At 43.4% G+C, this 21,503-nt stretch overlaps 3 protein-coding genes across 15 annotated transcripts in view; 1 reads left to right on the top strand and 2 right to left on the bottom strand.

The window, feature by feature from the left end:
* LOC147007993 (uncharacterized) overlaps positions 1 to 17,578 on the bottom strand; it is a 73,093-nt gene extending 55,515 nt beyond the window's left edge. Inside the window, exons 1-5 of the mRNA XM_085865886.1 lie at positions 17,449 to 17,578; positions 17,029 to 17,091; positions 16,654 to 16,794; positions 12,078 to 12,335; positions 4,545 to 4,805 (exon numbers count right to left, since the gene is read on the bottom strand). Coding sequence (XP_085722012.1) covers positions 4,545 to 4,805; positions 12,078 to 12,335; positions 16,654 to 16,794; positions 17,029 to 17,091; positions 17,449 to 17,557 — 832 coding nt within the window. The 5' untranslated portion in view covers positions 17,558 to 17,578. The remainder of the gene's footprint in view (positions 1 to 4,544; positions 4,806 to 12,077; positions 12,336 to 16,653; positions 16,795 to 17,028; positions 17,092 to 17,448) is intronic.
* The window catches only part of LOC147007992 (uncharacterized), a 75,683-nt gene that overhangs the window by 47,645 nt on the left and 6,535 nt on the right, over positions 1 to 21,503 (top strand). Inside the window, exons 1-4 of one of the 13 annotated variants that reach the window (XM_085865913.1) lie at positions 17,266 to 17,449; positions 20,085 to 20,202; positions 20,864 to 21,002; positions 21,097 to 21,161. The exons of 9 other annotated variants lie outside the window; for them this stretch is intronic. In XM_085865913.1, the coding sequence (XP_085722039.1) occupies positions 20,929 to 21,002; positions 21,097 to 21,161 (139 nt within the window). In that variant the 5' untranslated portion in view covers positions 17,266 to 17,449; positions 20,085 to 20,202; positions 20,864 to 20,928. Of the gene's footprint in view, positions 1 to 17,265; positions 17,450 to 20,084; positions 20,692 to 20,863; positions 21,003 to 21,096; positions 21,464 to 21,503 lie in introns of those variants that run through there. 3 more of the 13 variants (XM_085865914.1, XM_085865912.1, XM_085865916.1) reach the window with 3 other exon arrangements.
* On the bottom strand, positions 9,106 to 12,069 carry LOC147007994 (uncharacterized; the record flags this gene model as incomplete). The annotated part of the gene is made up of 1 exon (XM_085865963.1): positions 9,106 to 12,069. A coding segment is annotated over one exon (1,167 nt), but the record flags the coding sequence as incomplete, so codon positions are not given.

The raw sequence follows: 21,503 nt of genomic DNA, 5'->3' as shown, positions 1-21,503 counted from the left end.
AAGAAATTTCATTGTGAAATTATAACATAGATAGAAGACGCTCTGTTGGAAAACCTCGAGAGAATAAACCGCTGGACAGAATAACTTGAAAACAGGATGTTGTCGTTAAATAATAAATCAAACTCACGGAAGTTGTGCAACTCGTCCGGGAGTTAAAAAACACACTCCCATGTGGGTGTTTCAAGTAGATTGAAGGAGATCACTGCAGATTTTCGTCGATGTAGATTGTAGATCACCGAGAACGACGACCGCGACACAAAAATTGAAATATCGCACTCCGTAGCAAGCCGGCCCCGGTCACTGATCTCGACACCTGGATTGGTCACGACGGCTCCGTGCGTGAAGCCACCGGAAGTGCACTGTCTGCAATCTTGTCTCCCCCAAAAGAGGCGAACTGACACGCAACGTTGAACCGGGCCCGGCCAATTTTGCAAAATATATTTCAACTTCTGTCGAATATTTTAATGGATTTTGAAGTAAATTACTGTTCCTATTACTCAATCGAATTCCGGAAAATTCCCTTTGAGCTCCTTGGCAATTGCAAGGAGGCGATCAATGCATATTATGAGGCCCGACACAGGGTTGGATCGGAAAACAAACATCGGCGTAACATCCAACTTTCATTAGGCTCCAGGTCACTTCATCAATTACAAAACAAAACTAAAGTGTTTTTTTAATGTTATTTAAAATATGTTTTGTTATTTTAGGCAATTTTATGTTATTCTATGTTTCTTAATGTTTTTAGGATTTTTTAAAGTTTCAAATTTCGTTCGTTTTTTAAGGGATTAAATTTTATTTTATTTTTTTTTACTGTTTTTAGTGTTTTTTAAGCTTAGGTTTTCCTCGAAATTTTTTGTAGCAGGGGAGGGCAAAAATGGTGGGGGGCGGGGTGAATTTTGGTTCAACATAAGTGGGAGGGTCAAAACTTTTAATGTACAAAAGAGAGTGCAGGGGAAATTTTTTTTTTGTGGGGAAAATTTGTTTTCGCATAGGCGAACGATTTTGGGGAAGGCATATGTGAATAAATTTCCAAACTTAAAGGGTTTAATTTGTTGGTTTTTAATCTGTCACTCTCCAAAATAAGAGGTGTACCATTAGATTCTCAGGGGGGCATGGAAGTTTTTATGGTAAAAAAATATCTTCACCCGCTAGTCGAGACCCTCCCCAAAAAAAATCCTCACCAAATTTTGCATGAAGGTATACATATAAAAACTTATTCTGCCCGACCCAACATGTCTTAAAAACTGAACTGTGGCCTCGCATCCCCTGAACTGAGGGAGCTTTAATCCCTCATTGCAGTATTGCAGGGCATCAGCAACACTCGCACTAAACACTTGGGCAGCCAAGTTAACTTTCATTTTTTCCTTCCTCCGGTCCTTATGTGCATTGTTCAATTTATTTCCTCACCTCAAACCTTCTCTCTCTTATAGCTTATTCAACTTCTCTATATACTGCCATTTGTTGGTCTGGCCATCAGGGGTTTTGAAGATCCCACCATCTGCAAGAGAGTTACGCAGTAATTTGAGCATGTGGCACACGTCTAGTAGAACATGAACTCGAACAGATGGGTCAGAAGGATGAGGAAAAGATGGATTCATACCAATCACATTCATGTTTGCTCCAAGAGCTCTCATCATTGCAAAATGGCACTACGGTCCATCACAGGTGAGGGAAACGCCTCGACACCGGTTTCATGGAGTCTGCGAAAGCACTCGTTTCCTAGATTTGCCCGTTCTACTCCATTCTTGCCATCTATCAGAAAATATCCCAATGGAATCTTCCAACCATCATTCACAGACACAGCCATAAAGAATAGCGCATCCTTAGCAACTGGTGTGGAATCATCAAACCTTCCAGTGCCAATATCTACATAGCCTTTGAACTTTCCATTTGAATATTCAATGTGCTTCCGTATCGCCATTTCATCAAACATAACTGTGCAAATTGTCTCCTTTCCCTTGGCTTGATTTTCCATTGGTTTTGCCTGAAGTGCAGTAAATGATTGTTTTGTGAAACCCGGGTCCCCTTCTACCCCACTATACCATGATCTAATAGTTTGGGGATGAGGCAAAGCCAGGTTAAATGTTTCTCTTACATAGTCATAGGTCTTTGCTGAGTAGAATTGCAATGTCATAGCAAAGGCACGGAGGTCCTCTGGGTATGCACACGAGTTTTTTTCCATTTGACGGTTGACTAATTCTTTCAAAGACTTCCTTGGGGACTTCACTGAAAGTTGACTCCAGCATCTCTGCACAGTTTGTTGATATTCGGTTATGATCATGCAAATAATCAATGACTGACTTTAAGCTTGAAACCTTTCTTTGGAGACGTCGTGTCTTTTGCAGAGTGCTCTCGTAAACGAAGACCATATGACTTTTTTTTTTAACCCTGAAATGAAAAAGAGATTTTTTTTGCCCGAAAAGATCAATTAGTTTTCAATAATTTCGGCATGCAGGAATGGCATGAAAATGATTGAACAAGTTACAATCATATAGTTCATGACTTGAGTTAGTAAGCTTACCGGTGCGGTCTGGAAATCTGGATTCCCTGTCAGCGCACAGACGTAAAAGATGATTAAACCACGCAAAGTGACATTCTCTCACGGTCACATGAGGTATGTGATTTCCACAAGTTCATGACACCAACTAATAAAACTTTGCATGAGTTACATGCAGTTTATTGCTTGCATTTGGAGATTTCTTACTGCCAGTCTGCTGTTTTCGTACTTCGATGCAGTGATATTTTGGGGGAGACAAGATGGTGGAAAGTGAACTTCCGGTGACTTCACTCCTCGGTAGACAATCGCTGTGGACGCGACCAATCCAGGTGTAGAGATCAGTGGCCCCGGTCCATCGGGATGGAAAGGAATAAGAGGGGGGGGGGGTGGTCGGGTAACGGTTAGAAAATAATAATTTTCCTTGTATCGTTCCGAACTATACACGTATCTCTCCACCCTCTTCCTGGTACTTTTCATTGATCCATCAGCTTGTCTGCGTTTACCGTTCCTAAATTCACCATACACCTCCACAATTTTACTTCAACCTTTCCTTTTCCGAAACTTACGCAATCCTCATGGGGAAGAATGAGATGACCGGGAGGTGGGTGGACAAGGGGTCAACAAGATGGATGCAAGCTCAAACACAGCAAGAAGGGGAAAGGAAAACTGGATATGGCATAAGAAAAGCATGGTGAGGAATAAGGGGGAAAAGCACATTAATCTGGAAAGGAAGGGGTCGGCTTGTGGAGGGCTTTTATTTTGGAGAGGGCTTGGGGAGGAAATGAAGGTTTGGAGAGGGGAGAAAAGAACATGAGAATGGATGAGGGGGGGTGAATCGCCATCTTGAAGACAGAAGAGTCAAATTGAAGTCTGAGGAAGTTGGTTCCACAGGCTGCAGAAAGGAGGAACAAATGAGGGGAGGTGAGCAAAGAACCTGGATTTTGGTAGTTTCAAGAGAAGTTGGTAACTGGAAGACCGAGAAAGCCCTTTGGAGCAAAAATTCAGTGATGAGGGTACAGAGCAAAGCAGAGGGGTGCAGGACCAGAAATGAACCTGGAGAAGAGAGACAGACCACTGGTGTGAGAGTAAGAGAACCACAGACTCAGGTTCATCACGAGAGATTCCAATGATTGTGATGGACTTCTGCGGCATAAAGAAGTGTAAGGTGAGGCAGTGGTGCCAAAATTTAATGAATCACTTCTATTTTTCACATTATGACGTCATTGTTTGTGTGAAATCATTTATAAAATTACATTAAATAACGTTATCACAGAGAAGTACATTAGATGTGGAACATGTCATCATGCTGGGAAATAGAATCGAAGACCAAACAATCAAATCAAGCTGAGAAGTGCAAACACCAAACAACCAACTCTCTCCAGATCTTTTTACAATCTTCCTGCTCTTTTGTTGTTCTCCCAATTGACGGTTTTTCTTTGTTGATGTATCTTTTTGTATTTCTCATTTTTATTCTTTGGCGTTGGATTTGCTGTTATTTCCATCCCATGTGTGGCATGTTATACTGTTCCTGGAAATTTTTTGCTTTGATGTGTTCTTTGATGTGTATGTAAGTTCGATGTTTTATTAAACGCTTTGTCACACACAGAACAATTGTAGGGTTTCTCTCCGGTGTGTATTCTTTGATGTGTATGTAAGTTCGATGTTTTATTAAACGCTTTGTCACACACAGAACAATTGTAGGGTTTCTCTCCGGTGTGTATTCTTTGATGTGAATGTAAGGTCGATGTTTGATTAAACGCTTTGTCACACACAGAACAATTGTAGGGTTTCTCTCCGGTGTGTATTCTTTGATGTGAATGTAAGTTCGATGTTTGATTAAACGCTTTGTTACACACAGAACAATTGTAGCGTTTCTCTCCAGTGTGAATTCTTTGATGTCGAGATGCAGATGATGAACGAGCAAAGGCCTTGTTACACACAGAACAATTGTAGGGTTTCTTCTCGGTGTGTATTCTTTGATGTGTCAACAGATATGAAGAAGAAGCAAATTCCTTATGACACACAGTGCACCTGTGTGACGTCTCACCTGTGCATATTTTTACACCTCCTTTTAAACACGATGAGGAGGTGAAGTCCTTGTTGGTAACAGAAAACTTGTTTGTCTTCTCACTTCTTTGTTTCTCCTGTTGCAAGACATTGATCCACCTGTCGCAGTTGTTGTTTGTAGACACAACCCGAAACTTGTCACCATCTTGACACAAAGTCTCTGTCGGGTGATGATCGAAAGAAACTTCTCCGTCCACCGACGAGGAACAGTTGACACGTGAAGACGTTTCAAATTTTTTCTCTGCAAAGACACAATGGAGCAAAAACATCAATAAATCACTTTTACAACTGTCTCACCTTACACGTTTATTCTGAACAATATTACCATTGTTAACTGAACACCACATTATCATGGCCCACTACTCCCATGGACCATATACACATATCATCCATGCATCCTATTACATCATATTGTTTCTTGGAATGGGTTATGAACGTCAAAAATGTAATTATTCACTCACATCTCTCATGGATCAGATAAATAGTTTCAGATTTTTCAGAGAAGGATTTCAATCCCACCAGTTATGGCTGGAGTTCCACTTGAAACGTTGTAAAATCAGAGGGGCGAGATACTTTGAAGAAAGTAATTTTAAATTTGAGAACGAGTCATGAGAAAGTAATTGAAAGAAATTTAATTGTGAAATTATTACGTACATAGAAGATTCTCTGTATGAAAACCTTCAGAGAATAAACCGCTGGACGGGATAACTTGAAAACAGGATGTTATCGTGAAATAATAAATCAAAGTCACGGAAGCTGAACAACTTGTCGGAGAGTTTAAAACAACACTCCCTTCAAGGTGTTTCTCGTCGATTGTAGTTGATCACTGCAGCAGATTTTAGTCGATGTACATTGTCGTGGATCACTGAGGACGACGACCGTGACACCAAAATCGAAATATCCCGCTCCACAGTAAGCGGGCCCCCGGTCCATCGGGATGGGGGGTTTTTTTGGAGACAAGGTTGGACAATCGTGGGAGACGTTGAACACAGAAAAGACCCGAACATAACAGAACAAGAAGAACATCGTGGAGGGGTGGGGGGACACAACTACAACACGGTAGAGATACAATGAAAGGTCACGTGGAAGAAGAATGGTCATGGGGAGGAATGAGATGATCGGGAGGTGGGTGGACAAAGGGGGTGAACAAGCTGGATGCAAGCTCAAACACAGCAAGAGGGGGAAAGGAAAACTGGAGATGGCATAAGAAAAGGATGGTGAGGAATAAGGGGGGAAAACACATTAATCTGGAAAGGAAGAGGTCGGTTTGTGGAGGGCTTTTATTTTGGAGAGGGCTTGGGGAGGAAAGGAAGGCTTGGAGAGGGGAGAAAAGAACATGAGTATGGATGGGGGGTGTTGGTGAAAAGCCATCTTGAAGAGGGAAGAGTCAGATTGAAGTCTGAGGAATTTGGTTCCACAGGCTGCAGAAAAGAGTAGCAAATGAGTGGAGGTGAGCAAGGAACCTGGATTTTGGAAGTTTCAACAGAAGTTGGTTTCTGGAAGACCAAGAAAGCCCTTTGGATCAAAATTTGAGGGTGGGAGTGCAGAGCAAGGCAGAAGCAGAGCAAGGACCAGAAAGAAACCTGGAGAAGACAGAGAGACCACTGGTGCGAGAGTAAGAGAACCACAGACTCAGCTTCATCGCTGGAAATTCCAATGATTGTGACGGACTTCGTTTCTATGGCATCAAGATGTGCAAGGTCAGGCTCTGCTGCCAAAATTTAATGACTCACTTGTACTTGTCACATTGTGACGTCATTGTGTTATATCATCTATCTATAATTCCAGCATTCTGTGTGTGTGTGTGTGTGTGTCTGTGTGTGTGTCTCTGTGACCGCTGTTTCTCGACAACCGCTGGTCCGATCTAATTGAAACTTGCCAGGTATATTGCTGGGGACACGAGGATGTGCCTTTTCAAGGTTTGATATTAATCGGACAAGTGCTTCCTAAGTTATGGCCATTAATTTACCAACCAATGACAGGAACCGTTGCTGTGGCCATTTTTTATCAACCAATGACAGGAAGCGTTGCTGCGTAGCCGTGGTCGATGGGGAAGAGAAACTCAGCCGCGTTCGCTATTACGGCTTTTTTCTCTTCTCTTCATGTTTTTCCTTGTGAAAAGGCAAAATACGTTGGCGCTAATTGAATAATTGGCCATTAAAAGCCGTTAGGGTTAGTTCAGAACAGCAATTTTCAGAAAATTTGCGATTGTATTCTTGCCCTGGACGAGGAAACAAAGAAGAAGCGCCGTTTCCTCAGCGATGTTGTTTATGAAGAGGTGCAAACGAGATAAAGGTGTGTACAATCTACATGGAGACGATTTTTATTATTTATTTCTTGAAGTAAAATTGTTCCAAAAATAATTTATCAAAAAAAGTGCACAACTTTTTTTGTTTCCAATTGTCAAAACGCTGTGGCCTTTGTAAGTGTTAAGGAATTCAGCTCCACGCAACATGCTTGCCAACGAAATACGTCTCAATTTGGTGGTAAAAACGATTCACAACGACGGGTTTCCTTACTCATTGCTCTGCAGTCTGCATTCAACTCCTTCATTTGTCATCTCATTGACGTCATTTCATCTGTCTATAATTCCAGCAATCTCTGTGTGTGTGTCTCTGTGTGTGTGTGTCTGTGACTGCTGTTTCCCAACAACCACTGGTCCGATCTAATTGAAACTTGCCAGCAATATTGCTGGGGACCTGAGGATGTGACTTTTCACGATTTGATATTAATCGGACACGTAATTCCCAAGTTATGGCCATTTATTTGCCAACCAATGACAGGACACGTGCTGTGTAGGCGTGGCCGATGCGCCATTTAGTTACCAATCACAGAACACGTTGCTGCGTGGGCGTGGCTGCGTAGGCCGGTGCACGGCAGGCCGACGATGACGTCACGTGCCGTGCTGGTTCCGATGGGGATCGATCGGTGCCTTAGTTACCGTGGGGTAGGAGTGCCAATGGTAAATGGCAGCGAATGTCATGGCAAGCAAAGACAGGGAGGTAAACTTGATTTTAATTAACTCTGTGTAAGTATCACAGCAGTTGTTCCTTCAATGCAAGCGATAATTCGTGGAATGATGTGAACATTCCGTATGGGCACGCACTACTTTTGGATAGTGATGACTTACTGTATTCTAATAATTTCGCGATTTCTTATCCGCATTTATAGATAACCACAATGTCCCAATCGAGTCGTCATTTCTGAGAGCGAAGGAACGGCCTGTGTGGTTGTTTGAAAGTTTTTTTTTGCATGTACGACCACGCACATATGGGCACGCGAGAGCGAAGGAACGGCCTGTGTGGTTGTTGTTTCTGGCACGCGTTTTGAAAGTTTTTTTATTTTTTTTTTGTATGTACCGCCACGCACGTACGGCCACACACGTACGGCCTCGCGAGAGCGAAGGAACGGCCTGTGTAGTTGTTTCTGGCAAGCGGTTTTAAAGTTTATATATATTTTTTGCACGTACAGCCACGCACGTACGGGCACGTGAAAGCGAAGGAACGGCTTGTGTAGTTGTTGTTTCTGGCACGCGGTTTGAGTTTTTTTGCGGGGGGGAGGGGGAGGGTTTGCACGTAGGGCCACGCATCTACGGGCATGCACTAGTTTATAAAATTACATTTAAAACGCATGACAGAGAAGAAAATTAGATGCGGAACTTCTTATCGTGCTGGGAAAGAAAGTCGAAGAACAAACAATGAAATCAAGCTGAGAAGTACAAACACCAAAAATTGGGAATCTCATGGAAAATCCTGAACACTATAACAACTCCCACAACTTGTTCATATACCCAGCTAAGGGGTGCAGTGATGCCCTTTTTTGGATTGATCCTTTTACATGTTGTTCCCTTGGGACAGGGAGATCGTGAGGTTAGGGCAGACATTTTGATATTTTTTTTGCCCGAGGTGCCGAAGATTGCTCGCAAAATCCCGAAGACCCACATTATATTCACTCCCAATTTGAATGCACAGTGAAATTCCAGAATTCCCACACAAAACCTTTTCATGAAGTCAACAAGACAATAAAACATCAAATAGAAATCTCCATCTGATTTTGGATGAACAATTATGCTGTGAAATGATGACGTCATTGTGACAAAGGCAATCGCTCGAGGCATTCCCTTTTGATGTTTTGTTTTTCCTTTTTCAGGATTTCAATCCCAGCAGGTCCTTGTTTTGCTCTTTTCTCTTATAATTTGCTTTGGCTAATTTTTCTAGTTTTCACATTGTCACAGAATCACTCCTGTTCTTCTTCATCATTCCCGTTGCTGCGATTATCATTGGAATAATGTCGGTGCTCTTCAGTTTCCAGGTTCTCTTGACTTTCTTTTTCAGATCCTGGTATCACATTTGGTCTGTCCTTTCAAGAGTTCACTGAGACTGGGATATTGACGTTTTTGCACATGTGTCGGTGGATTGCTCTTGATACCTTGTTGTACCTTTGTGTGTGCAGGTGTTCTGACATGAGGTTTTTACATCCCGAGAGAAGGTGATGGTTTTTCTATTTGTACCTTACAGAACCTGCACCTGTTCTTATTGACTCCATGATGCCATCTTCTTCGAGTGTCCTTGGTGTTGGATCCTTACAGCTCCGGGAGAAAGTCCACACCCCCTTTCAAAATTTTCACCTTTTGATGCCTTCTCGCCTGGAATTAAATTGCATTAAATCAGACCCCCCCCTCTCCACCATTTATTTGCACATAGTAACCCAGAACTTCAAATTGAAAAACAAATTCTTCAAATTTCAGAAAATTTATGAAAAATACAAAACTGGAATATCTTGGTGGGATATGAGTCCAACCCCCTGAGTTAATACTTGGTGGAACACCTTTGATAGCAATTACAGGTGTGAGTCTGTTGGTCGAGGTCTCTTCCAACTTTGCACATCTTGATTGGGAAATATTTGCCCATTTTTCTGCACAAAACTGTTCAAGCGCAGTCAAGCTGTGTGCGTAGTGTTAATGGACAGCAATCTTACAAGTCGTGCCACAGATTTTCGATTGGATTTACATCGGGGCTCTGACTGGGCGACTCAAGGACATTTATCTTTTTGTTCCTCACCCACTCCAGTGTAGCTTTGGCTTTGTGCTTCGGGTCGTAGTCATTCTGAAAGGTGAACATCCGTCCCAAATTCAGCTTTCTTGCAGAGGACAGCAGGTTTTTTCTCCAGGATTTTTCTGTATTTTGCTCCATCCATTTTCCCTTCAATCTTAACAAGTGCCCCAGTCTCTGCTGATGACAAACATCTCCATAACATGATGATGCCACCACCATGCTTCACAGTAGGGATGGTGTTCTTTGGTTGATGTGCTTTGTTGGGTATCTTGGCTTCGTCAGACAACAAAACTTTTTTCCACATGGCTTCGGAATCTCTGGAATAGTTTTGTACACACCACAAACGGGACTCAAGGTGGGCTTTTATGAGTAAAGTCTTCCTTCTTGCCACCCTACAGTACAAGCCAGACTTGTTGAGTTATTGGGATATTGTTGTCACATGTTCACATTTACCAGTCTTTGCCAGAAAAGCATGTGGCTCTTTCAAAGTTACCATGAGCCTCTTGATGGTCTCTCTGATCAGTCTCCTCATTCCTTAGTCATCTAGTTTGGAGGGACGGTCTCATCTCGACGGTCTTGGTGGTTCCCCACGCCTTCCATTTCTTAATGACTGCCTTGACTGTGCTCCAAGGGATTTTCAAGGCATTTGAATTTTTTTATACCCATCCCCTGATCTGTGCATTTACACAACTTTATCCCGGACGTCTTCTGAAAGCTCCTCGGTGCTCATGGTTGAGTCTTTACTGTGAAATTCACTACCCAGCAGAGGAAACCAACAGGAACGGCTGATTTTATTCTGAAATCATCAGAATCACAACAATTTAAACAGGTGGAGGCCAATTAACGTGGAGTGTGATTGTGAAGGTGATTGGTTCCACCTGAGCTCGTTTACCATTGTTGTTTTTCGGGGGTTGGACACTCATCAAACCAAGATATTCTCGTTCTGTGTTTTTAATTAATTTTCTGAAATTTGTGTAATTTATTTTTTACTTGGAAGTTGTGGGTTACGATGTGTCAGTTAAGGTGTAAAAAGTCTGATTTAATGGATTTAATTCCACGTTATAAGGCATCAAAAGGTGAAAATTTTGAAAGGGGGTGTAGACTTTCTACAGACACTGTACTCAGCCTCGTTCTCCATCTCAGTTAACATGACGTCTTCCAATCCACTGCAAATTGCCTTCATTGTCTCTCCCCAACTCTTTCCAGATCTTTTTCAATCTTCCTGCTCTTTTGTCGTTCTCCCAGTTGACGGTATATATTTGTTGATGTATCTTTTTGTATTTTTCATTTCTCTTCTTTGTAATCGATGCTGCTGGATTTGCTGTTATTTCCATCCCAAGTGTGGTATCTTCTACTCGCACCTGTTCCTGGAAATTCTTGGCTTTGATGTCTCGATGCAGATGATGGATGATTAAAGGCCTTGTTGCACACAGAACAATTATAGACATTCTCTCCGGTATGTATCCTTTGATGTCTATGAAGGTCCGATGACTGATTAAACACTTTGTTACACACAGAACATTTGAATGGTTTCTGTCCGGTGTGTATCCTTTGATGTCTATATGCAGATGATGGATGATTAAAGGCCTTGTTGCACACAGAACAATTATAGACATTCTCTCCGGTGTGTATCCTTTGATGTCTATGACGGTCCGATGACTGATTAAACACTTTGTTACACACAGAACATTTGAATGGTTTCTGTCCGGTGTGTATCCTTTGATGTCTATGGAGGATCGATGACTGATTAAACACTTTGTTACACACAGAACAATTGTAAGGTTTCTCTCCGGTGTGTATTCTTTGATGTCTTTGTAGGATCGATGACTGATTAAACACTTTGTTACACAAAGAACATTTGAATGGTTTCTGTCCGGTGTGTATTCTTTGATGTGCCGAAAGAGTTGATGAACGAGCAAAGACCTTGTTGCACACAGAACAATTGTAAAGTTTCTCTCCAGTGTGTATTCTTTGATGTGAAGATGCAGATGATGCACGAGAGAAGGCCTGGTGACACACAGAACAATTGTAGGGTTTCTTCCCGGTGTGTATTCTTTCATGTCTATGGAAGTTCGATGAATGATTAAACGCTTTGTTACACACAGAACAATTGTAGGGTTTCTTCCCGGTGTGTATTCTTTCATGTCTATGGAAGTTCGCTGAATGGTTAAACACTTTGTTACACACAGAACACTTGTAGGGTTTCTCTCCGGTGTGCAATATCTGGTGTTCATGTAAATGTGATGACTGATTAAACGCTTTGTTGCAAACAGAACACTTCTGGGGTTTCTCCCCCGAATGTGTTTTTTGATGACGATATAAATTTGATGAAGAACAAAAGACCTTCCTGCATTGTGAACACTTGGAGGATTTCTCACCGGTGTGCAACGTTTCATGTATCAACAGATATGAAGAAGCAAATCCCTTCTGACACACACTGCACCTGTGTGACGTCTCACCTGTGCATATTTTTACACCTTTTAAACACGATGAGGAAGTGAAGTCTTTGTTGGTAACAGAAAACTTGTTTGGCTTCTCACTTCTTTGTTTCTCCTGTTGCAAGACATCGATCCACCTGTCGCAGTTGTTGTTTGTCGACACAACCCGAAACTTGTCACCATCTTGACACAAAGTCTCTGTCGGGTGATGATCGAAAGAAACTTCTCCGTCCACCGACGAGGAACAGTTGACACTTGAAGACGTTTCAAATTTTTTCTCTGCAAAGAGACAATTGAGCAAATTCAAATCGAATGGAAGAACAAATAGGTACAGTCCTGTATCAGAAGGAACCCGAACAAGCGAAAAGCAAAGATGAAATCATCAGGAGGAACCTGGATAGGATTCACATTTCAGCTGCAACTCCTCTACCCTCAAACCCATCCAGGAACAACCAAGTCGCCATTTTTAAAAAAACCCAAAAATCAAAAATATCCCAGATTAAAAAACAAAATTAAATAAATCTGGCTGCCAGACCATGCATCCGATCAAGATGAAATTTTATTCACCATCTATTCAAAACATTTATTCACCGTCACAACTGGATCATAATTGTGAAATTTCAGGTCGATTGATTAAGCGGTTCCAGAGAAAACATTATTTAATATTTTTCTTCAATCCAATATGGCTGCCAAACCATGTGACCTATCAATTATTCCCTCACGAACTTGTGCACCATGGCTTGGGGAACATTTGTGTGAAGTTTCCCATTGATCTGTCCAGCCGTTCTCGAGATGTTTAGACAGGTTTTCGGGTAAATCCAATATGGCTGCCAAACCATGTCATATGTGTGAACCTTTTGTTCCTCACAGATAGGCGGTCATACGTGTAAAATTTCTCCTCAATCCGTTCAGCCACTTCAGAGAAGATTTTTGAAGGTGAAAAAACATCAACAATATTGCTGTCGAATCACGTGACTGATGACGTCATCAATTATTTTTTTTCTGACATATCATTCGTGGGGCGGCTTCGCCCAAATATTCAAAATAATTGTGCATTTTGTGATACAAGCACCAAATTTGGCACAAATGTACATTAATATGTTGCGAACATTTTCAGATATTGGGCCACTTGAAATTCTCTCTTTATGTCCGCCATATTGGATTTCAAAATGGCCGCCACTTGAAATTTTAACTTGCTATTATCTCTGGATGTAATGCAGCTATTGACTTGATTCTGGGATCTAAATGTGTGTTTTTGGGGGCAAGGAATCCAATGGTACCATTTTCAACTTAATATTATCTATCACAGTCTGTTATATAATTTAATTTGGAAATTATCTTGGCAAATATTGGATTCAACACAATACTTTGAAAAGAATGTCTTAGTTCTGTAAATGTCTTAGGTATAATACTGACATGCTACATGGTCTAGTATTTGAGGATAGGTGTACTGGTATCTGAGGCTAGGTATATACCGGTACTGAAGATACGTGGACATAAACAGTGTCATGTTAACAAGTTCAGCATTGCCACAAGTACATGTATGTTGTTGACTCATCGTCATGTGCAGTCCCCTTCACACACACACAGAGGGCTGTGCACTGAAGGGCAGCCTTTTTGCACTTGCAAAAGAAGACGGTGGAGCAGTTGGGCTCACTGACAACCCTAGTGCCCTACGTCGCTGGATGGTTGCGGGACCAGAAGTTGCCAGGGTGATCGAAGAATTCCAGGATGGGAACCAACACTGGAGACGGCAAACAGCAGACACACGTCATCATGATCAGACGCCAAGTGTACAGGCCTCATTTGTGAAAGATGTTCGCTCTCTCGTCGGTGTCATAGAGGAGATGGGCAACCCATTCGAGGAGGAGAGTCAGGATGTAGTCAAACTGGACACAAAGGAGATCGCAGATCCTGCTGCTGTGGAGACCATGATGAATGCCAAGAGGATTGGCCAAGAGCAGTTCGAAGCTATCACCAGAGAGTGTCTGTTGGACAGAACAAAGGCAGTGGACGCACCCATTCCTCGTAACAAGCTGAAGGTGTTCAGCACTTCCACTCCAAGAAGCCAGAGCATAGGTCAGCAACAGCTCGCCTCCATCAAGAATGACCGTGAACTCTTCGCACGCCTGTACATTGGCTGCCAGACGAGGGATGGAAACCTTGAGGAGTTCTTTTGTCACGAGAATCAGGCATGTCCTCCTGCATTGTCTGATGGTGGAAGCCTCTGCACTGGTACCAAGAGTGATCTCCTCACATGCTTGGAAGAAGTCTCCGACGCAAAGACAGAGGCTCCTGTCACGACCTGTATTGTGCTTGATGGAGCAGCCATCGTCCAGATGCTGAAGCCGGCTGCATCAAAGACCTTTGAAGAGTATGCACAACAGATCTTCATCCCATATATGTCCACGAAGCTGCAAACAGTGTCACGCCTGGATCTGGTCTGGGATACTTACCTTGCTGATTCACTGAAAGGTAGTACACGTGGAAAGCGGGGACAAGGTGTGCGGAGACGTGTGGTGGCTGCCGCAGCCATACCAGGACACTGGCAGAACTTCCTACGAGTGGACAGCAACAAGACCGAGCTGTTCAGGTTCCTCTCAGCAGCTCTCATGGAATGGTTTGACCAGGAGGACAAGCAACTCGTCATTACTGATGGAGAGGCAGTGCTCAGCAAGCCACTACTGCCAGATCTGACCTCACTCGCCCCATGTAACCATGAAGAAGCTGACAGTCGGATGTTGCTGCATGCATCTCACGCAGTCCAGCATGGACACCATGCAATACTCATCCGGACTGTAGACACCGATGTTGTGGTGCTGGCAGTGTCCTTGGCACAGGAGTTACAACCAGAAGACAAACTGTGGCTGGCATTCGGAACAGGCCAGACTTTCCGATACCTAGCAGCACACGAAACAAAGCTTTCAAATTAATTAAAAGTGAAAATCTGAAATGTCGCGTCAATAAGTATTCAGCCCCTTTGCTATGACACTCCAGATTGAGCTCAGGTGCATCCAATTTCCTTCAATCATCCTTGAGATGTCTCCACAAGTTGATTGTAGTCCACCTGTTGGCAATTCAATCGATTGGACATCATTGAGAAAGAAACACACCTTTCTATTTTAAGTACAAAGTTGACGGTGCATGTCAGACCGGAAACTCCACCATGAGGTCCAAGGAACTGTCCGTCGAACTCCGAGATAGAATTGTGAGGAGGCACAGATCTGGTGAAGGGTATAAAACAGTTTATAGAGTGTTGAACGTTTCCAAGAGCACAATGAGCTCAATCATTAGGAAATGGAAATAACATGGAACGACTCACAGTCTTCCTCGAGCTGGCCATCCCAACCAAACTGAGCAACCGGGCAAGAAGGACCTCGGTCAGGGAGGTGACCAAGAACCCAATGACAACTCTGACAGAACGACAGAGTTCTTTGGCTGAGATGGGAGAACCTGCCAGAAGGACAACAGTCTCTGCAGCACTTCACGAATCCAGGCTTTATGGGAGAATGGCCAGACAGAAGCCACTCCTGAGAAAAAGGCACGTGACAGCGCGTCTGGAGTTTGTAAAAAGGAAATCTGAGAGCATGAGGCAAACATTCTGTGGTCTGATGAGATGAAAATGGAACTCCTTGGCCTGAATGGAAAGCGCTGCATCTGGCAGAAACAAAGCACAGCTCATCATCCATCCAGCACCATCCCTACCGTGAAGCATGGTGGTGGCAGCATCATGCTATGGTGATGCTTTTCAGTGGCAGGGACTGAGGGACTTACGAGGATGGAGGGAACAATGAATGAAGCCAAAATCAGGAAAATCCTTGAGGAGAACCTGCTTCAGAGTGTAAAAGACCTCAGACTGCGGTGAAGGTTAAAGATTACTGTTCACCGACGCTCCCCATCCACCTTGACAGAGCTTGAACAAATCTGCAAGGAAGAATGGGAGAAAATCCCCAAATCCGGATGTGCAAAGCTGACACAGACAAACCCAGGAAGACTTGAAACTGTAATCACTGCCAAAGGCGCTTCGACGGAGTATTGACTCAGGGGGTTGAACACGCATTGACGAAAGACATTTCAGATTTTCCTTTTTAATTAATTTGTAAAAATTTCTCAAAATTCCTGATAAAAATATGTTTTCCCTTTGTCATGAGGGGGTATTTTGTGTTGATCAGTGAGAAAACATTTAAATTTAATCCATTGTGAAGTCAGGCTGGAACACAACGAAATGTGAAAGAGTCGAGAAGTGTGAATACTTGATGAAGGTGTTGTAGGTTTCACCATTAAAACACCACAAAGGGCACAATGGGGTCTTTATTTTCTTTCTCCCGTGGTCCCTTCACGTCAGCCATAATCTGTGTCAGCATGACCATGATGTCGGGATGTACCGGGGATGCCAACCTGGTGTCCTGCTCCATTGGGGACACCGGGCTTACGGTCGGGGGTCAAAAAGGCCACCGAGCAGTGGTTTCGGTAGTGAATGTTCGGAAGGAAACATCATCAGGTTTTAACTTCCTGTTCCATGATAAATACCGGACAAACTACAAACTCTCGTCCTGGTGCCTCACAGGGCGGGGGTCGGTTCAATCAATGAGCGTACCTTCACCCGCAGGTACAGGTGAGTCACTCGTCTCATCAGCCAGAAGTTCCTCGGGCAGGTGGAAGATCCCACCGTCGACCTCGAAATGACGAGGCCATTGTGTGCCGGTGCAGGGGTCCCACGAAGAGAGGAAACGTTCATCTGAGTCGGTGTAAACGAGGGTAAAGAGGAATCGAATGATGACGTCATGAGGTATAACTCGGATGGGATTCCCATTTTAACAATTAATTACCAAACTCCATGGGGATTTGTACCTTGAGGGGAATAACAAGGACCCGGTATACTGTTGTTAGATTCACTCTGCAGAATAATATTATTATTAATATATTATTATTAATAAAACGATAACATGAGGAATGAGTTTGTGGTTCAAACCTTCATATCGAGGGAACGAATCACGGACGAACTCGGACTCGATCTTCCCTTTCACCGCAGAATCTGAAACACAAAACAATCCATTAAATAAATAATAAACTTACAGGAAGCACAATATGTCGGTTCGGAGTGACGTCACGTACCAGGTCCGGACTCATCCTCGGGTGAACCGACCATGGACCCGCTTCATGAGGAAACTCGTCGAGTCACGTGATCAAGAGCCTTGATTAGTCACGCTTTCTCGGCGGCAGATTCGCCACCAATCACGTGACCAACCAAAGAGCGTCACAGCTCGATCGAGTTTGTCATTATTCTTAAATAAATGATTGAATGAAGAAGAAGAAGAAGTTAATGAAATTGTTGAAGAAGAGGAAGAGGAAGAGAAGAAGAAGAGTGCGTCCACCGCCATTTTGAACTCACGGTGTGGTGTTCTCCTCCTTCCTACGTCATCGTGGTTTTGTGGAACGATGTTCCTTTGATTTCGTCGACATTTTAATGCATGTTTGGTCGAGGAGACGATTAACAACATGTTTTCCCTTTGGATTGACGTGTACATGTGTGTAAATATCGCGTTTTATTTAATTCAAGTTTTATAAGGCTTGAGGCCTTTATTTTCTCTCACGTACTTTCTGTCAGGGTTTATGGACGAACATACAAATTAATATGGAATAGGCAAAGCCTAAAAGCGAACGTAGAATTCTTCTTACATTCGCTTCTGACTTTACCGATAACGTGTTCACAACTGTATACTTGCCAACTAGACCGTGGTACGTGTTAGCGCCGCACGGCTGATGAATTTGACGCAATTTCCGGTTACTTCGGCCTGGATTCGGGATCAGCGATCAAATAATGTAAATCACGATTAAAGAATATTTTTTGGTGATGCGGGAGATATCTTTATTAAAATTAACTTTGGGAAAAAAATAATTGAATAAATAAATAGATAAACGATCACTTCAGGTCAAGAATAAAAGAAATTAAAAGTTCCGGAAAGAGTTTCAAAATCACTCCCGGTAATGTTAAATACAAAATAAACACTTCCTGCCATGAAAAAAAATCACTTTCGGAAGTATAAAATTAACTTTGGGAAAAAATAATTGAATAAATAAATAAATACTTCCGGTCATGATCTCCCGGCATGCATCATTCCCCATGACAAAAACCGGAAACAAAAAAAAAAAACAGAAAGAAAAAAAAAACGGAAGCAAAATGGTCATAGCCAACGACATAGATTCACAATTGGCAGGGTATTGTGTTGTTTTTGTTGTTTCCTATTCTCTCATGTGCACGCGTTAAGTAATATTCACAAGATAGAAATAAAACCCAATCGTGTTTATACACCGCACAGCGTTTAACAACAACCGGAAGCAAAAGGTCACAGCTAACCACACGGATTCCAAATAGCCAGGGGGATTGTGTTGTTATTGTTGTTTCCTATTCTCTCATGTGCACGCGTTAAGTATGAAGCTCACTGCGTTCGCCAATATGGAATAGGCAAAGCCAAGAAGCGAACGTAGAATTCTTCTTACATTCGCTTCTTAAATATATTGTTACGGCTGTGGAAATTCGCAGAACACCATAAAGGTCCGTAGTTCAGTTAGATCGATAAGTCTGTGTTCAGTTAGATTTCCCCACCGTTGTTTAATGGTAATTCTTCGTGTTAACCGGGCTGTGATCCTTTGAGGTAGGTTTTTCTTTTTCTATCGTTATTTTGAACCAACCACATCTCCATCACCATGACAACAACCAACATCACTCCACTTAGCCACAACGCCAACCACTCCACCAACGCCACAACCACGATCGCCTCTACCGCCGACGACCTAACCACCTTCGCCGCTACAAATTCCCTTCTTCTCCACGGACACATCACAACCATCTCTCCACATTCAGTCAATAAACGCGAGCAAAAGGAAACTTCAGGAACTTCGATGGCGCACGGATTTTTTCCGCCTCATCTTCCCGCCTGTTTTCTCCGCACTTGGTGTGGGGGGAGGGCGAGGCAGATCGTTCGACATTGGTCGGTTCGTGGAATGAAGCGCTGGGAACGGAGGAACGCCCCTTTTCGGGAAGCTTCTCGCAGGAACTGGAAGGGGGCGGAGCAGAAAACGGGGAGGAGCAAGGGGTTGGACCCCAGGGAAAAGGGCGAGGCAGATCGTTCGCCATTTGGTCGGTTCATGGAATGAGGTGCTGGGAACGGAGGAACGCCCCTTTTCGGGAAGCTTCTCGCAGGAACTGGAAGGGGGGAGCAGAAAACGGGGAGGAGCAAGGGGTTGGACCCCAGGGAATATAAGGGCATGCAGGACGCCAGGTCTGGCAGTTCGTGTCTGAGGTCGTCGACCCCTTTTGTCATCAGAGCTCGTGTGGTTTTTCTTCGTGTGTGGTTTTCTTCATGGTGGCTGCTCGTCGAGCTCGCAGCTCGTGTGGTTTTTCTTCGTGTGTGGTTTTCTTCGTGGTGGCTGCTCGTCGAGCTCGCAGCTCGTGTGGTCTCGTCGACTGGCAGCTCGCAGCTCGCGTGGTTTTTCTTCTTCGTGGTGGCAGCGGCAGCTTGTGTGTTTTTGTCGTCGAGCCTTTTCTGGTCGGGTGGTTGCTGCTGCTTCGTGGTGGTTCGAGCTCCGGGTGCCTTCCCTCTGGGTGCCAAGTCGTGAGGGTTGTGTGCGGTGGTTCAGGGTCGAGGCGCGCACGAGAGGAGAGTGCCGGAGAGAGCTCGCCGACGGTCGCACCACGAGGGTGCAGGGAACCAGCGTCGGTCTCGTGAGGCCCATTCCGTCAGCCAAGTCCCACGCCATAAAGGCCCACGGGCCCAGTCTGACCCCCCTGTCTATGGGGTGGTCTTTTCCTTTTCTTTTTCTTTCGAATGAATGTTGGTGGCGCCGTGTCCATAAGTAAAACCTGTTAAGTGCCTGTGAAATAATAATAATAATATTCGGTCGTAGTGCTTTCCCTTGCTTGTGTCTTTGTCCCCGTCCCGTGATTGCTTTTGTTCGATACACATCTATCTGTAATGTGTAGATTTCTATCATGTAATTCTATGCACATCTATCTGTAATGTGTAGATTTCGGAATTGTCAGTCAGACCGGACCACGTTGTGCATTTCCCGCCAAATTTTCGACTGGGACCCAATGGCCTCCGTGACACCGACAAACTGGACTCAAAGCGACATTTGGCTGAAGGTAAACTTCACTTTTATGAGCAAACGTCATTTTTACTTCTAAATATTTTTCCTCACAACGGTTTTATTAATTAATTTTTGACTTTAGTTCGAATAAGTTCCCCCTGACCCTCACTCGGAGGAGCGCGTACCTCCGCCAGGCTGAACAGTTTAGGTTTTGCATCCCACTGATGGGCCGGATCTGGATTCGGACGTGAACTAAACTTTAATCGGCTTGTTCTTGTCACCTACCAAACTCATCCACCTCGTTTTGTCATAACTCGTCCACAACGTTTTGAGATGTTGTGCTATTTATCGTTTTTTGGCCCCATCTCTCAACGGTGAAGAATCATTCAAAAAAAAAAAAATACTATCTGGAGTCGAATCTTCACCAGAATCGAAACAATTCGTCCTTGTCACACACCCGCCACGTCCACCAAGTTTCGTCCGTAACTTTTCGAGATATCCTGCTCGCAGGTGGACAAACGGGTTAAAACATCAGGTGTTGCACGTAAATATACCATCGAGCTCTCGTATAATGACTGTGTAATATCCATGTATGGATAAATAATATATATATATATATATATATATATATATATATATATATATATATGTATGTATTGTTCACATTTCACCGAATAACTGTCAGCATCCATGAACCCTCCCTCTTTCCACACCAGCTCGTTCTGCAGAGGTGTTGAGACTTCCACAGTTACAGCCTATTCGTCTGCACAGCTGTTTTGCCATGGACCCTTCCGAACATTTCTCTCTGTGGTCTTCAAAAAATACTTATGTGCCTCCTGGGGCACCAACAAGCACGTAAGCTTCCTTTCAATTTGCTTTAATCAGTTGGAGTGAACAGAGCATGTTCTTCAGCTGTGGTGAAGTAATCCTTTGTCCGTTTCTCCTGCAGTTCTCAGAGTTTTGGAGGAAATGACGGAGCTGAGAAAATCCATCCATCGGCCTTGAAGCAACATCGTGAGCATCATCATTACTTGAAGACAGGAATTCTTCCTTGTCATACACCCAACCTGTCCACCAAGTTTTGTCTGTATCCGTTCAGAACTTTGTGAGATATTCTGCTCACACACAAACAAACAGGGATTGAAACATGACCCTCGTCCATCTTCGGTGGTGGAGGTAAAAATCCTTGGCGATGGAACCTCCTCGAGAAGGAAAAATGAAATACCGCACGAGCTCTTCCAGCTGTTTTGAAACCCCTCTTTCTGGGATCGAGAAAGAAAAAGCAGAAGTAGGAGCTTGGTGTCGTGGTTCCCACGGTAACGTTTGTTATTCTGCTGCCGATGTAGACCTGCTTTC

This window comes from Eptatretus burgeri, chromosome 22 (assembly GCF_056783735.1).
Source record: "Eptatretus burgeri isolate ZD-2024b chromosome 22, Ebu_testis_v1, whole genome shotgun sequence".
Lineage (NCBI taxonomy): Eukaryota > Metazoa > Chordata > Myxini > Myxiniformes > Myxinidae > Eptatretus > Eptatretus burgeri.
Note: the sequence above shows the minus strand (reverse complement) of the source record. Positions and strands in the feature narration are given on the sequence as shown.